Here is a 17,131-nt window from a genome sequence, read left to right on the forward strand (position 1 = left end):
TTTGCTGTTGGACACAAAGTGGGAGGTCAGAATGAAGGAAGGAATGGTTGGGGCGAGAAGGTTGAAGGGACAGTCCTTCCCCTGCAGGTTAATTGGCTTCGTTCTCTGTGATGACCCTGGAACAGAAAGCCAATTCAGCTATGGAAAGAAAGAGATTGCTTGAAGTAGACAAACCAACTCAGTGATTAACTATGTTGGAGGTGAACAACTGAGAATTGTTTCAGGGAAACTGTGGGTACACCAAGCCAGATATGTAATGGGAAGGGACAGAAACAAAGTTGCTGTGAAGGAAACCTCAGAGCTAATGTTTCAGGTCCGATGACCCTTCCTCAGAATTGATGGTGGCTGGAAAAATGTCAGTTTATATACAGAAAATAGGGAGGTGGGTGGGGTAGGGAGTAAACGATAGGATAGAGCCTGAAATGAGAGAAAGACTGTTGGACAGACAAAGGAGTTGCTGATGATCAGGCTGGGAGGGTGAATAGTTGTTAATGGCAACTGTTAGTGACTAACAACAAGGGCTGTGTAACAGCAGACTATGTGATAACAAGGCCTGATGTGTGGGGTGGGGGGGCTGGGACATGGGGGAGTTTAGGCCCTAAAATTATTGAACGCAATATTGAGTGCAGAGGGTTTTAGGGTCCCCAAGCAGAAAATGAGATGTTGTTCCTCCAGCTTGCGCTGGACTTCACTGGAACACTGCAGCAAGCCGGAGACAGAGATATTGGCCAGGGAGCAGGGTGGTGCATTGAAGTGGCAGGCAACAGGTAGTTCAGGGTGTTTTTTGCGAGCAGTACGTAAATGTTCTATGAAGCAGTCGCCAAGTCTATGCTTTGTTTCCCCAATGTCGAGGAGGGCACATTGTGAGCACTGAATGCAGTAAACTGGATTCTGGGAAGTGCAGGTGAAGTGTTGCTTCACCTGGAAGGTATGTTTGGGCCCTTGAATACTGGGGAGGGAGGAGGTAAATGGGCAGGTGTTGCACCTTTGCTGGTTGCAGGGGAAGGTGCCGTAAGGCCCTGGGGAGGTGTTGGGGGTGTAGGAAATGTGAACAAGGGTGTCCCGGAGGGAACGGCCCCTGTGGAAGGCGGACAAGGGAGGGGAATATGTGTCTGGTGGTGGCATCTCGCTGGAGGTGGTGGAAATGGTGCCTGATGATCGAATGTAATGGGAAGGGATTCTGATGTCTGAGAAGGTTGGTGAAGGTGGAGTTGAGCACCAGGTCAGGGGGATAGTGGACAGAGGAAAGGAACTGTGGGATAGTTCTTTTACCTTCAATGATGGGTGTAAAGGGTACATTATCAATTAAGCAATGAACCGCTGAATTGCATTCCAGCCTGTAATTCGGTCCTGTGTCACAGATATTCGATATAGAAACCGTCAGAACCTCTCAATCAGATTCCAGCCTGTATCTCTCTCCCTGTTCTACATTATTCCAAATAGAAACCATCTGAGCCTGAGATAGTAGGAACTGCAGATGCTTGAGAATCTGAGATAACAAGGTTATGTGGGGCGGCACAGTGGCTCAGTGGTTAGCACTGCAGCCTCACAGCACCAGGGACCCGGGTTTGATTCCAGCCTCGGGCGACTGTCTGTGTGGAGGTTGCACGTTCTGCCCGTGTCTGCATGGGTCTCCTCCGGGTGCTCCGGTTTCCTCCCACAGTCCAAAGATGTGCCGGCTCGGTGGATTGGCCATGCTAAATTTCCCGTAGAGTTCAGGGGTGTGTGGGTTATAGGGGGAATGTGTCTGGGTGGGATGCTTCAAGGGGTGGTGTGGACTTGCTGGGCCAAAGGGCCTGTTTCCACACTGTGGAGAATCTAATCTAATCTAAAAAAGGTGTAGAGCTGGATGAACGCAGCAGGCCAAGGCCCGAAGCGTCAGCCTTCCTGCTCCTCGGATGCTGCTTGGCCTGCTGTGTTCACCCAGCTTCACACCTTGTTATCTAACCTTCTGAACCTGTTGTTTGATTCCAGCCTGTAAATCACTCTTAGCGCTGTTATTCTATATATTAGTTATCTGAGCCTCTCAATGGTCGCGGCTGTGTAGAAGCTGCACAGACTCTCTGTTACCTGTAGAGGACGCTGTAACCTAAGTATCTAGTTGCCAATGTCACCAGTCTACGGTGTGTGAGAATGTACATTGGGATTCTGTTCTGGGCCTGGTTTTTCAACCCACTGTTCTTAATTTAGCCTTAACTGTAGGTTATTTGCTCTCCAGTCCCCCCTGTGCTGCAGCAAGATATTCACTGCTTGTACCTTTCCCCTGGTTCATTTTGAAGCTTCAATCAAATTGTCCACCTGTTTTCAAAAAAAAACTTAAGAAGGAGTGCAGAGACAGTAAGAGCTGCTGATGCTGGAGAAGTTGAGATAACAAGGTGTAGAGCTGGATGTACACAGCAGGCCAAGCAGCATCAAGGGGCAGGAAAGCTGACCTTTCAGGTCTAGATTCTTCTTCAGAAATGGGGGACGAGAAGAGGGCTCTGAAATGGGCTCTTCTGTGGTGGTGGGGCGGGTGAGGGGGGTCGCTGCGTAGGGGTAGGGGTGCTGAGAGCTAACTGGATGAGAGATCTGCAAAATTGGGAAATGATTTCGCAGGGTAGCTGTTTAGGACATCCTTAGGAACTTTGGAACTCGCCTGCCAATGAAGGAGGGCAAAGTTAAGGGACAATTTAAAAGATGTTCATCAATAAATACAAGAGAAAATTATTTCCTCTGAGAATGGTGATAATATGGAACTGGCTACACCGATGTGGATGAATAGCATTGATGCCTTTAAGGGGAAAGTGGATATGTCCTTGTGGGCAAAAGCTATTGGTGTGTAATCTGAAATAGAAAGGAGGGAGGCTAATGTAGACCTTTGGCCCGTTGAACCATGTGGCCTATTTTTGCACTCTACATCCTGTGTAACTTATCGAGTTCACTATCCTTTTCAGCTTAAAATTAGCAACAGCATTTTCTCCCTTTATCTGCTGTGTCTTGAAGTTAGTCTTTGAGATAGCCTTATTGCCCAAGTCCCTTTTCCAAAAAGAAATGGACACCTAAAAAAAACATTCTGGCAAGTCCAATCTGTTACCATTCCTACTCACCCTCAAACTGAGGGCCTTGCTTGGCCCTTTCAGGGGCAGTTGTGTCCTTGACATTGATGTGAACAAACAGGACAGACCAGGTAAGCAAGGCAGATTTCCTTTCCTGAAGGGCACTTGTGAACCAGATGGGATTCTATACCAATTGACTGTGATCTCACAATCATCATGACTGGGATTCCAGATTCATTAATCAAATTTAGATTCCACCACGGTGGGAATTTGAACTCACGCTCCCAGAATATTAGCCTGGGGCTCAGGAATACTAGCCTAGTGATTTACCACTATCTTATCACCTAACACTGGTTTGTGTGGCTACGCCATCGTCATAAAGCCCCTGGGTTTCGATAGCAAGCGTGTAAGCAAAATACTGCAGATGCTGGAAATCTGAAATAAAAACAGAGAATGCTCAAAAAACTCAGCAGGTCTTCTGGGTGGAGAGAGGAAAAAAAAGTGTTAATGTTTGACACCAACATGACTCTCCTTCAGGTCTTGCATTTAGCATCCAGATATGGTGTTTATAATCCATTCTGACTGGCCTTGGTGCCTGCGATAAATCCAGATTGATGGCTGTCTCTTCATGGCTGTGAGGTACACAGTTCTTTTAAAGATATATAAATGTAGAAGGCATGGAAGGTGTAATTTACGGTGCCTCTGGGAGAGGGCTGTAGGTGTGTGGGGAGGTGAAAAGCAAATGTAACAGCAATGTCACCTTGCTGCCTAGGCAGGCATTTTACCAAGAGTGTGGGTGAGTGCAGGCAGCCCACCCTATTTTACACATAGCCACTGCAGAGCCTCCTTCCACCAGCAGGTGTCAGCGCCACATGGTGAGGCCACTGGCAAGCTTTTGGTTGACCGGAGTGGAGAGCACTGTCCTGTGACAAAAGCCCCTTGCTGTAATTCCGCCCCAGCGAGTGTTCCTGCCCGTACCCGCTCCGCTGCCCTTCAAATCCCTGGCACCTCTTTACCAGGTCCTGCCAATCAGCTAGTGAATCTCCCGCTCTCCGGCAACGTCATGTCTGGGACCACCTGCCAGTGGTGCTGTTGGCACCAGGGAACTGCCAGCCATTTGATTGGCAAACCAGATGGCGGCCTGTTGCCTGCTTAAGTGGTGACAGGGCAACCCAGCCATGCAGAGATGAGCTGACCTCTGACCTCTCAGCTGGAGTGGTTGAGGGGAGGTGTTGGGGTCGAGGGTGGCAGGGCTACAGCCTTCACCTAAAACTCTGGCGTAACTGCTCAGAGGATTCAATTACCCTCGTAAATGCAGCCTGCAAACAATTATATACAGTAATCAGTTCCATGGGATGTTTGTAGTGGATCGATCCAAAGACTGAATGATCTGTGAGTCAGGCACTCTTGAGTAACACTGGCAACAGCCCCTTCATTGCTCTCATTCGTATAAAAGACCATAGTATGTAGTTTATGCAGTGTGCTGACACAGCTGCCGGTAGCCATTCAGCCTCCCCAGCTCCACACTGCTGCGGTTAGATGTCATTTGACCAGCCAGAGTTGAACTCAATAAATAATGCATGATATATACTTTGTGCTTGTTTACTGAGTGCACCCCTGAAGGCCTGAGGCAATTGTGTATGAGAATCACTGGGAGATGAACAGAATGCACCACCGTTGGCGCCGAATGTCCTCTGACTGGATCACGTTGCCGTCATTGTTTTTTAAAGAAACCTCCCCCGTTTTTCAGTTCAGTTGTAGAATTCCAGGGGCAAGTGTTGAAAGGGAAGCCCTGTTTGCACTCAGGGAGATGTGCTCCCACCTGCCCAGTGGCTCTCACGTGCTCCAGGGAGGCTGTTCAGTTGGTGCAGTGAACAACTGCTGCTGGCATCGACATCATCACAGACTTAACGGGGTCCCTTCAGAATCGAAATGAAGACCCGCTTTATCAACACCAGCGGGAGTGGAGACTTGCGTTCTTCCCTCTAAAAGATTACTGATACAGTACTGGAAAAATAAGAGGTGATTTCATTGATGATTAATGGAGTTGGAGTGGATTCGGGCTGAATGGCCTCCTGCTCATCTTGTGTTACCTATGTTGTCGCACACGTGCTGTAAACCTGTATCCATGCTGCCTCTCCACAGGCTTCTATAATGTCTGGAAGTGAGCTCTCTTTGGGGATTGAAGGCCATCCATCACAAGCTGTGAACCACTCAGTCTTGGGGAAGCTGCAGGAAGAGGGCCCACTGGAGGGTAGTGAGCAACAGAAAGAGTGCCCGGTGGTTCCTACGCTGGGGAAGGATAAAAGATTGGAACTGAGGAAGATTAAAGAAGAAATTAAGCCAGCCAGTCCTGCTGAATTGCACAAGGTGAGTTTCTGCAGAAAGTTTTGAGCTGAGGCGCACAGGGTGACTCGGGCCCGAGACAGAGAGTGTGAGATGTCAGTGAGAAACCTTTCACCAAGGATCATCATGTGGGGGTACAGAGCAAAGACCCGGACTCCACCCAGCGAAGATCCCTTAACCCCAAAACAGCGCGCACCAACCCTGAACAACTGTGTCAAGTTGTGTGTAAACTGTCACGGGCAATATGAGGAGGGAGCCTACAAAGCCAGGCAAAGTATGTGTACCCCTCTCTGTGCCTTCATCAATGGACACACAAACTCAGGAAGAGACATGGTAGCATTTATTTGACAGGGAAGAAATGATTGCTAAAGCAACTGGGCTGGTGATACTGACAGAAACGCAAGCCCCTGAAGATAGAGAGCTCTGATTGACAGATATAGTAACACCGATACATTTTTGTATGTGTTTGTACATTCTTGAGTAGGCATTTTGTTGCTATGTTCATTCAAGGGATTACAGTATTAGCATTTTTCACCTATCCCTGATTGCCTGTGAGTGAACCGCCTTCCTGAAGCACTGAAACCTATGGGGTGAAGGGATACCCACAGGGCTTTGAGGAACGGAATTGTAGTATTTTAATCCAGTGACACTGAGGCAGGATGGCGTGTGCCTTTAAGGGGCACATTTGCAGGCAGTGGTGTTCCCACGCATCTGCTTCTAGCTGGCAGAGATGATGAATTTAAACGGAGCTGTCAAAGGAGCCTTGGTGACTTGCTGCATTGCATCTTTTAGATGGTACGCACAGTTGCTATTGTGGTTTGGTGGGTGAGGAAGAGTGAAGAATTAAGGTATGGGTGGAGTGGTAATCAAGCAGGTTCCTTTATCTTGGGTGGTGTTGAAGTTCTCAAGAGAAAGAGTACCTGAGCGGCTGCCCCAAATCGGTGATGTGGCCATGCATCAGGTGTGTGTGTGTGTGTGTGTGTGTGTGTGTGTGTGTGTGTGTGTGTGTGTGTGTGTGTGTGTGTGTGTGTGTGTGTGTGTGTGTGTGTACGTGTATATGTGCATGTGTTTGCGCATGCGCAAGTGTACATGTTCGTGTGTGTGTTTATAGACAGATCCTTAAGCCCAACTTGTTCATGCCCACCAGGTTTGTGAAACCGTTTGGCCCATATCAGTCTAAAGCTTTCCTATCTATGCACTTGTTCAAATGTGATTTAAATGTTGTGATTGGACCTGCATCCACCTCTTCGTCTGGTATGTCCTTCCATGTATGCATATCCTCTGTGTGAAAAAGTTGCCCCTCAGGTCCCTTTTAAATCTTTCTCCTCTCGCCTTACACTGATGCCCTCTTGTTTTAAACTCTCCGACCCGGAGGAAAAGACCAGCATTTGCACTCTGTTGCTGAGAGTGTATACTTTCAGGTGAGCAGCACTGGATGGTTTTTCTATGAGGACTCATTTGACCTAGGATCATTTGAAGGCTGTATTAAAACTTGCATAGAAAGCATGTACTTCTAGTCAGAGACAGAGAGTCGTACAGCATGGCAACAGACCCTTTGGTCCATCCAGTCCATGCTGAACATAGTCCTAGATTAAACCAGCCCTGCCTGCCTGCTCCTGGCCCTTCCCCCTCCAAATCTTCCCTATTCATGTGCCTACCCAAATGTCTTTTAAGCATGGTAATTGTACCCACATCCACCACTTCCTCAGGAAGTTCATTCCACACGCGAACCCACCTCTTGTGAAAAAAAATTCGCCCCTCGTGCCTTTTTTAAAAACTTTTCTCCTCTCACCATAAAAAAAATCTGCTACCTGGTTGTCTTGAAAAGTCCCCCATCCTAGGAGGAAGACAGCTGCCACTTACTCCATCCATACCTCTCATTATTTCATAAAGCTTTTTTAAAGGTTGTGAGATTATCCCCCTCAGCTATGCTCCCAGGAGGTGCCCCTTTATAAATACACACGTCCCTCAAGCCCCAGCTTACTACAGAATGTAATTTAACAGAAAAGATTGTGTTGTAGATTTACCGCATCACAAGACATTCTTACTTGACTGCAAAACGCGCTTTGAGCCAGGAGGCTGCAGGCAGATAACATGGTGTAGTATTAGCTTGAGGCAGCACAAAGTGGCAGGCCATCCACCCAGAACAGGCCCTCTCTTGATCCATTGTTGCATCGGGCTGCCTGGAAAATAATTCTGGGAGTTTCACCCCTTGGTTTCAGCTCAGGGATCAGACTCCAGATCTGGAGATCGACTGTAGAAGAGAGCTTTTGTGGTACACTCTGGGTGTCGAAATTGTCTGCAAGTGTCGATGCCATCCCTGGCAACAAGGTCGAGTTCAGGTGTCAGGGTTGACTTTGGGAGGTGAGATTAGTCCGACTGTTCACATCAATTTGGTTATTAAGGGAAGTTCCAGGTAATAGAATCATAGTTGTCTACAGCATTGGCAACAGGCCCTTCGGCCCATCTTGCCCATGCCAGCCAGGCGTGGGCATCAATTCCAGGTGTTAACATCTCTCAGTGTGAGGAGACAACTGGTGATATCAGTCGTAAACTCCAGCTGAAGCTACATCTTGTGGACTCATCCCTCGCTGTGCAATTCAGTAAAACCCGAAAGAACGGCCAATGCTGGAAGTCAGAAACAAAAATGCAAGTTGCTGGAAAAGCTCAGCAAATCTGGCAGCATCTGTGGAGAGAAATCAGAGTTAACATCTTGGGTTCAGTGACCCTCCCTCGCAACCTCAATTTCATCTTGTGCACCAGAGTAATGATTTTCGCACCAGTGGATAGCCGGTAAAGATCATGATGAATTAGGCACACTAGTCTTAAAACATTTGGTTTCTTTAATGAGCCATATTTATTCTTTCAGATCACCATCCACAAGGGCTCTGAGAATGAAGACTTTGGCTTCAGTATCTCCGACGGCCTGTTGGAGAAAGGGGTTTATGTCAACTTGATACGACCCAATGGCCCTGCTGATGGCAGTGGCCTTCAGCCCTATGACCGGATACTGCAGGTAAGAAGAAAAGGTATGCATTTTCGTGGCGCCTTTCGCTACCTGAGGATGTCCCAGAGCCGGAGGGGACTGGATTAGGTCATTTGGCCCACCAAGCCTGTTCCGCCATCTGTATTTTAACCCGTTCACCTGCTTTTGTTCCATAGCCTCACTTAACAAAGACCTATCGATCTCAGGATTAACATTTTCTGTCGACTTGTGGCCTCAGCAGCTTTTTCAGAGAGAGTGCTCTGTGGCTCGGCGGTTAACACTACTACCTCACAGTACCAGGCACCAGGGTTCAATTCCACCCCTGGGGGACTCTCTGCTCGAAATTCGCACGTTCTCCCCGTGTCTGCGTGGGTTTCTATTGATGTCCCTCTCCCCATCTGAAGATGTGCAGAAAATGTGGGGTAATGGGGCTGGGTTGGAGGGTCACTGTAGACTTGATGGGCCAAATAGCCTCTTTCTGCCCTGTAGGGGTTCTAACCTAGAAGTTACATCTGCGTAAGACAGTCCTTCCTAACATTGCCCCCAAAGTGACCTGGCTGTGACTTTAAGGTGATGACCCCACTGCTCTGAGCTTCTCCACCAGAGGAAATATCTCAAACTCTTTAATCGTCTTAAGCACCTGAAACACCATAATATTCTGTGCTCGGGAAATGCCGATCAAGTCAGAGATGTTGTGTCTCCTTGGTGTGGAGGTTAGTTTGGGGAGGGAAGAAAATGGGGAGTAGATGAGAGAGGTCTGCAACATTTTAAAACAGCTTCACAGCCACCGATGCTGCGTGGGTTCTTGTCGCGCTGAAGGTTTTGGTGGAGCTGGCGGGGTGGGGGGGTTGGGGGGGGGGGTGGGAGTGTGGGGGGGGGGGATGCGGTGGATGGGGTTTGGTGGTGACTCCACAGTTTGGGTCCCCCTAGCTTAACACCCCAACCGAAACACAGCCCCTTTGTCAGTCCTTCAGTACTGACTGGCTTCTGTAGGACTCCCTATAACTCTCGCTGATACAGAAGCAGGAGTGTGACCCAAACAACTTGGAACCAAAGGAGAGCCGGACTTAGGGCGGAGAACAATAATGGCCCAGTGGCCAGAACTGGAAACTGAGCATGGCTAGAAGCCATCATGGTACAACAGCCTGTGAACACTCACCCTCCTCAGGGTGCCTGTCGGAAATAGTAAGTGTCAGAAATGCCAGTGTTGAGTTCCCTTGGCCCCCTGTGAGTTGCTCTGAGGGTGTGAGCAATGCCAGTATTTACTGTTTGTGCCAAGTTAGCCTTGAGACAGTGATGGTGGGCTCTCTTCCTGAACTGCTGGGGTCTGTACGCCGAAAGAAAGCCCACGATAGTACTGGGTAACTGCCTGGTCGGTTCTTGACCCAGCGACAGTGAACAAAAATGCAAGTGTATATGTCGAAGTCATTTGGACGCCAACTTTGCTTTGTGGGAGAGCTTGGGGGTCTAGTGCAGTGCAGGCCAGAGTCTGTGATGCACAGCAGCCATGTTGTTTTTGGATCAAGTGGCCAGAGATTGAGACCAACAACTAGAGCTCACTGCCTCAGACAGTGCAAGAAAATATTTATTTTTCAGGGAGTGATAAGCTATAGTTTAAAGAGGGGAGAGGCACAATACTGTGGGGAGAGCAGTAGGATGATCTTTGGAGCCATCACAGGCTTGAGTGTTGATAAGATACAAGTTATGGTAATAGTAACCTTGTTGAAACATACAAGATTCTTAGGACACATGACAGGGTAGGTACAGAGAGGTAGCTTCCCCTTCTGGGACAGTCTATGTCCATAATCTCAGAGTGAGGTCCCGTACATTTAAGACAGAAATGAGGAGGAATTTCTTCTCTGAAGGTGCTGAATCTGTGGGATTCTTTCCCACAGTGAGCCATTCGGGTTGGTTCATTAAGCATATTCAAGGCAGAGATGGATTTTTAATCAGCAAGGGAATCAAGAGGTAAGGTCGGGAAATCGGAGCTAAGGATTACAGCATCAGTTATGATCTCATTGAATAGTAGACCAGATCCAAAGCGCTGAATTGCCTACATTTTATGGTCTTATAGTACTCAGTGTGGAAGAATTGTCCCAAGTTCGCAGTAAATATTTCTAGATATTAAAAGGAAGGGATATGGCTGGGGGTGGGGTTGCGATTTGGGAAAACAGTATCAAGTTGTCATGATCTAGCACAAGCTAGCTCAAAAGGTCTTAATGGTCTATTTTGGCACCTAATTCCTCTATTCGCATCACTGACACAATATTTTAATTCACACGGGTTTCAGGAGGAATATACCAGAAGTGCTCCAAATATTGGGAGCCTAGATAAGACTAAACAAGGATTATTTGTTGCAATTTACCACAAGTGGCGGGACCATAGTGGTAACCTCATTTGACTATTAATCCCGAAGCTGACGTGGGGCCATGGTTTCAAATCCTGCCACCGCAGAAGGTGAAATTTAATTCTGTTTTTTAAAAAAGAAACTATCTAGTGATGATGCTGCCTGACCTGCTGTGTTCATCCAGCTCTGCACCTTGTTATCTAGTTCACTCATGCCCTTTGGGGAACGGAATCTGCCATCCTTACTTGGCCTGGCTGCCTTGTGACTCCAGACCCACATCAACGTTGTTGGTCTTTAACTGTGTAGCTGGGCAGTTATGGATTGGATGCTCAATGCTGACCCATCCAGGAATTCCAACATCCTGTGAGTGAGTGAATGAATGAATGAAAAATTGGCAGGAGGCTTGGAAACCTAAGACAAATGACAATAGATTGGGGTGCAGTGTAGGGTTGTTTTTTTGGGGGGAGGGGTTGGATTGGGTTGTAATCAGGAATGTGTGGGTGGGTGGAAGCAGACTCAGTACCAGTTTCCAAAGGGGCATCGGATAGGAGCTTGCAAAGGGACTGAGGTTCTGAGGAAAGGACCTGAAATGTTAACTCTGTTTTCTCCTCCATAGATGCTGCCAGACCTGCTGAGCTTTTCCTTTTTTTCGTTGCAAAGGATCTGGTTGCACTCCTCTTACAAAGAATTGTGGTGCCCACCAATAGTGTCCTCTTTCTGAGCCGTGAGCCTTCACCCTTGTTATTGAATCTGACCTCCCGCCCTTCACTCATAAGGCACTGATTAAAGTTTTTGTCAAAGACCATCTTGACCCTTTTTTTAATTTATTCATTCACGGGATGTGGGCATCCAGCATTTATTGCCCAGAGGGCAGATCAGATTCAACCACATTGCTGTGGGTCTGGAGTCACATGGAGGCCAGACCAGGTAAGGATGGCAGTTTCATTCCCTAAGGGACATTAGTGAACCAGATGGGTTTTCCTCCCCTCCCTCACCCCTATCCCAGGCCCCAAGATGACATTCCACATTAAGCAGAGGTTCACCTGCACATCTGCCAATGTGGTATACTGCATCCACTGTACCCGGTGCGGCTTGCTCTACATTGGGGAAACCAAGCGGAGGCTTGGAGACCGCTTTGCAGAACACCTCCGCTCAGTTCGCAACAAACAACTGCACCTCCCAGTCGCAAACCATTTCCACTCCCCCTCCCATTCTCTAGATGACATGTCCATCATGGGCCTCCTGCACTGCCACAATGATGCCACCCGAAGGTTGCAGGAACAGCAACTCATATTCCGCCTGGGAACCCTGCAGCCCAATAGTATCAATGTGGACTTCACCAGTTTCAAAATCTCCCCTTCCCCCACTGCATCCCTAAACCAACCCAGTTCATCCCCTCCCCCCACTGCACCACACAACCAGCCCAGCTCTTCCCCCCCACCCACTGCATCCCAAAACCAGTCCAACCTGTCTCTGCCTCCCTAACCTGTTCTTCCTCTCACCCATCCCTTCCTCCCACCCCAAGCCGCACCTCCATCTCCTACCTACTAACCTCATCCCACCTCCTTGACCTGTCCGTCTTCCCTGGACTGACCTATCCCGTCCCTACCTCCCCACCTATACTCTCTCCACCTATCTTCTTTACTCTCCATCTTCGGTCCGCCTCCCCCTCTCTCCCTATTTATTCCAGTTCCCTCTCCCCATCCCCCTCTCTGATGAAGGGTCTAGGCCCGAAACGTCAGCTTTTGTGCTCCTGAGATGCTGCTTGGCCTGCTGTGTTCATCCAGCCTCACATTTTATTATCTTGGGTTTTCCTCCCCAATGTGGTTATCATTAGAGCCCCAATTCCAGATTTTTTATTGAACTCAAATTCTAACTATCTGCTGCGGCAGGATTTGAACCTGGGTCGACCGGAACTTTTCCCAGGTCTCTGGATTAATAGCCTGGCGATAATGCCACTCGGCCGCCGCCTCCACTTTTTTCATGGGTGGAGAGTGGCCTAATTACCATGTTGTGAATGTTCTTCTGCTGGCAGGTCAATCATGTCAGGACGAGGGACTTTGACTGCTGCCTGACGGTGCCCCTTATCTCCGAGTCAGGGGACAGGCTGGACTTGCTGGTCAGCCGGAATCCTCTGGCACTGACCACCCGCACCAGGTCCGAGGACTGCGAGGGCTCACGGAATGGTCACCGCCTCTTGCAGCGGGCGGAGTACCGGGAGAGCAGGAAGAACACCAGGTCACTGTGAGCAGGAGAGGTAGAGACATCACACCGCCCCTTCCCTCTCCCTCCCGCCCCCCCCCCCCCTTCCCCACCCCTACCCTTTTGTCTGCCGCGACTACCCACCCAGTGCTGCCAGGCTCTTTCCAATGGTGCTAACCCCACCCACCCCCTTTTTTCCAATTGGACGGCAGCCAAATGAAGTCACCGGGTGCAGCTGAATGAAAGGAGGGGCTGAATGGCCCACCCATCAACTCACCACGCTCTCCTCCAGAGGATTGATGGCCAACCTTACGGCACTTTCCTGGAAACGCCAGGAGTGAAGGATTCCCGACAAAGTCGGGGGAACAACTGGAGAGGATGTCTAAAGGAAATGTTTGTTATCTCCACATTACTGGGTCTCAAAGGTTGTTTGGCTCCTCAGGGGAGTTGGCAGGATGAAAACCACGAGAATGCGTGTAGCCAGAGATGCCAGCCTGTCCCCTGTAGCTTCCCTATCACATAACAGCAGGAGGGGCTTATATTTATTTAAGTGCAATAATCCCAAAATATATTCCCCAACTCCCCACCCAACCCCGACCTTTCAAATTACCTTTTCCTCAGAAACACCCAACGATAAAAATGTCTTGTTTCAAATATCTAAGGATGCCAGCCGAAGATTTGAGGCTTTCTGATGAGGAGGTAGGCCTCATTCCCTCCACCAAGGCCAGTTTCTCAGGTTGGGTGGATTCAGAAGGCAGTCTGGAATACAGAGGGAAGTAAACGCGAGACTGGACGGGTTTGGTTTTAATTAAAACAGGGCATCAACGATGTTGAGGTAGAGTCGGGTGATTTTATTGTACCACTAACCCAGACAAAAAACAACCAAGAGGAACGTAAGGGCAGCACCGTGCCTCAGTGGTTAGCACTGCTGCCTCAGAGCGCCAAGGACCCCGGGTTCGATTCCACCCTCAGGCAACTGTCAGTGCAGAGTTTGCACATTCTCCCCGTGTCTGTAAGGGTTTCCTCCGGGCGCTCGGTTTCCTCCTATGGTCCAAAGATCTGCAGGCTACATGGATGGGCCAGGCTACAGTGCCCAGAGATGTTTAGGTTGGGGTGGGCTAGACATGAGAAATGCAGGGGTAGGGGAACGGGTCTGGGTGGGATGCTTTTCGGAGGGGTGGTATAGACTTATGGGGCTGAATGGCCTGTTTCCACACTGTAGGGATTCTGTGATCTCAAAAGGGGCATTCAGATGGGTATTTTATCCTGCGGACATCAAATTTTAAGGATATCAGCTTGTGATCCAAACATGCCACCCATGCGGATGGCTGTCCTACCAGGATGTGTTGGCGTCAAGGCTGGTACACTCGGACTGGCCATACCCAACTCTCTGCCGCCCCAGCCTCTCACCTATCGCACTTCTCCCCAACCCGAACTGATATCTCACCGCACCCTTCCCTTGCTCACATCAACAAGGAAACTGACATTCCTGAGCTCAAAGGTGGCAAAGCTCCAGCAGGACATGCTGCTATCTAGGACCTGATGTCACCTGCCATGTTTGATTCTGGGGTTTGGAGGGTAGGGTTGTTGGTCGTGGCTGGAGGGAGGTCGGGTGGGGTTGGGGGGGTGGGGATGGGGGGGTGGGGGAGCGAGGGTGTGGTTGGAATCCACTCCATCATTCTGACCTGAAAATCAACCAGTGGTCAAAATCCTGATGCTGATGAGCCTGACATTCCCTGCTGAGGGTTGGTGGGAAGGGACCACGATTTGAGTAGGGTAGGGGGGAGTGAGAGAGCGAGAGAGACAATCTGAACAGAGAGCACCCTTCTGTCGCTGAGTGATGATGAAGCACAATTACAGTAACTCAGATGGGTCAGGCCTTGCACTGTGAGGCCGGTGTATTGAGCTTTGTTTGTGTGTGTGTGTGCGCGTGCACGTATTTGTGTGCGTTTTTACGTGTAAGTTATGCATCATTTTTGTCCTAGGATGTCAAGTGTTCCAACAAGAGAAAGAAATTGCACTTCAGTAGCAAATTGAAAACCATTCGTCGCGAAAATTATCTCAAACTCATCCCATCCACCATTGTGTTAGTGAAGGTCATGGCATTGGAGGGTGGAGGTGACAGGCACATTCGCTGAATTCCTGATTTCTTCCCTTCCTCTCCCAAAGACGCTAACTCCTGCCAGGGCACAGTTTCCATGGGAACCCAGGGTCAGTCACCACATCGCTCTTGTCCCTTCCTGAACGGCTGCACATGCTGAGTAGGTGGGGTGGGGAATGGCTAAGCCACAAAACCAGGCCCACTAAAGCTGATTGTAAACCACCTCCCCCAACCCCTGCTTGCATTAATATTAGGAATTTGGTAATTGTGTTCTGAATTGACTTCAAACACTCCTGTCACCCTTGACCGTTCGCACCTCAAATATCTGTTCCCTCCTCCAATTTGGCCATCCGTCTGACCCCCTCCCCCAAACTTTGGTATCGATCCATCCATCCATCCACCCTAAAACCTCAAACATCCATCTATTCCCTCCCTCAGCTATCCATCCTCTCCCCCTAAATTGTCATCAATCCTCTGTCCAGCTCCCTCCCCTCATCATTGTTTCTACAGTTCGCCTCAGTGCCCTCTGGACGTACGAAATGTGCCGGGGAAAGCAATTCCTGGTCACTCTGTGGCTGGATAAAGGAAGTGAGCCTGGTTGCGAAGGCCTCCTTGGTGGAATGGCCCACTCCCCGTCCCATAACACATGCACATGGAATGTCAGCAGCCTGTGATGTTCCAGTGAGGAGGGAAAAGAAATGATTCAAAAGCCTGTTGTTTTTTTTTGTTCATTAATCACCTTAGCCCATATTAGTCTAACAGTGAAGGGCAGCCATTTTGTCCCACCGGCCCCATCATTCTCCACAATGTCAGAATCTCTCAAGCCAAGATGTCTTCGGATTCCCATTGCTGCTTGATTGCAACGTGCCATATTTAATTGTAAGATATTGTTCGAATGCCAACCTATTTTGAGAGGTTGGGAGGTGGGGGGAATGAAATCTCTCCACGTTAATTGCCAATAATTTGAAAAATTATTGATGGAAACTATTTTAAAAAAAGGCTTAAAATATACCCTGATGTTCTATTTGGGGCAACAGTACGTGTTGATGGCTTTTGGACTGATGCATCCACAAACATGTATTTTTAAATGTGTAATATTGAATGGTTTATGCTGTATGCCCTTGATATTATTTTTCTATGAATTTTTCTTAATCGCTTGTTATAGCACAATGTGACAGACTTAAATCTTTTGGCCCCCAGTGGGAGATATTGTTAATATATTTCTGTATGAAAGGAAATGGAACAAACAGGTTTTTTTTTAAATGCAAAATAAAAAAAAAATGGAGGTTGTTCAGTTTAGAGGGTTGAACATATCATTCCAGGTTCTGTGAAGACTCTTGTCACTATAAGCATGGATCTCACATACAGCTGGCATTGGTCCAGGGCCAGCTTTGTACATATATGACACACATGTGGTAGAGGTGGACGATGGCTTCCAGCTGGCATGGTCTGCATCATACCCTTCAGTAATAGCATGTAATATTGGTATATGCCAGTCCCACCCACTTTGTCACAACCTGGGATGAAGATTTTCTGATGTAAAATGATGCTGTTGGTGTGAATCGCCCAACTAGAATATCATAGAATCCCTACAGTGCTGCCTCACAGCACCATGGATCCAGATTCCATTCCATCCTCGGACGACTCTCTGAGCGGACTTCGCACGTACTCCCCGTGTCTGCGCGGGTTTCCTCCAGGTGCTCCGGTTCCTCCCACAGTCCAAAGATGTGCAGGCTAGGTGGATTGGCCATGGAAAATTGCCTGTAGTGTTGAGGTATGTGTAGATTAGGTGGGTTATAGGTGAATGGGTCTAGGTGGGATGCCGTCGAATCCCTACAGTGTGGAAACAGGTCCTTCGGCCCAACAAGTTCACACTGACCCTCAGAGCATCCCACCCAGACCCATTCCCCTATAACCCCCTGATCTTGTGAAGTGATGCATTTTGGAAGATCCAATTCAAGAGCGAACTGTATAGTAAATGGAAAAGCCCTGGGGAAAATTGATGCACAGAGAGGTCTGGATGTTCAGGTCCATTGTACTCTGAAGGTGGCAACGCAGGTCGATAGACTGGTCAAGAAGGCATACGGTATGCTTTCATTCATCAGACGGGGCAT

At 48.6% G+C, this 17,131-nt stretch overlaps 1 protein-coding gene across 3 annotated transcripts in view; it reads left to right on the forward strand.

The window, feature by feature from the left end:
- The window catches only part of grip2b (glutamate receptor interacting protein 2b), a 538,749-nt gene extending 525,763 nt beyond the window's left edge, over nucleotides 1–12,986 (forward strand). For all 3 annotated transcript variants that reach the window (XM_059649483.1, XM_059649482.1, XM_059649484.1), the window contains exons 22-24: nucleotides 5,181–5,405; nucleotides 8,251–8,397; nucleotides 12,750–12,986. In XM_059649483.1, the coding sequence (XP_059505466.1) occupies nucleotides 5,181–5,405; nucleotides 8,251–8,397; nucleotides 12,750–12,962 (585 nt within the window). In that variant the 3' untranslated portion in view covers nucleotides 12,963–12,986. The remainder of the gene's footprint in view (nucleotides 1–5,180; nucleotides 5,406–8,250; nucleotides 8,398–12,749) is intronic.
- Nucleotides 12,987–17,131: the final 4,145 nt, after the last annotated feature.

This window comes from Stegostoma tigrinum, chromosome 11 (genome assembly GCF_030684315.1).
Source record: "Stegostoma tigrinum isolate sSteTig4 chromosome 11, sSteTig4.hap1, whole genome shotgun sequence".
Taxonomy (NCBI): domain Eukaryota; kingdom Metazoa; phylum Chordata; class Chondrichthyes; order Orectolobiformes; family Stegostomatidae; genus Stegostoma; species Stegostoma tigrinum.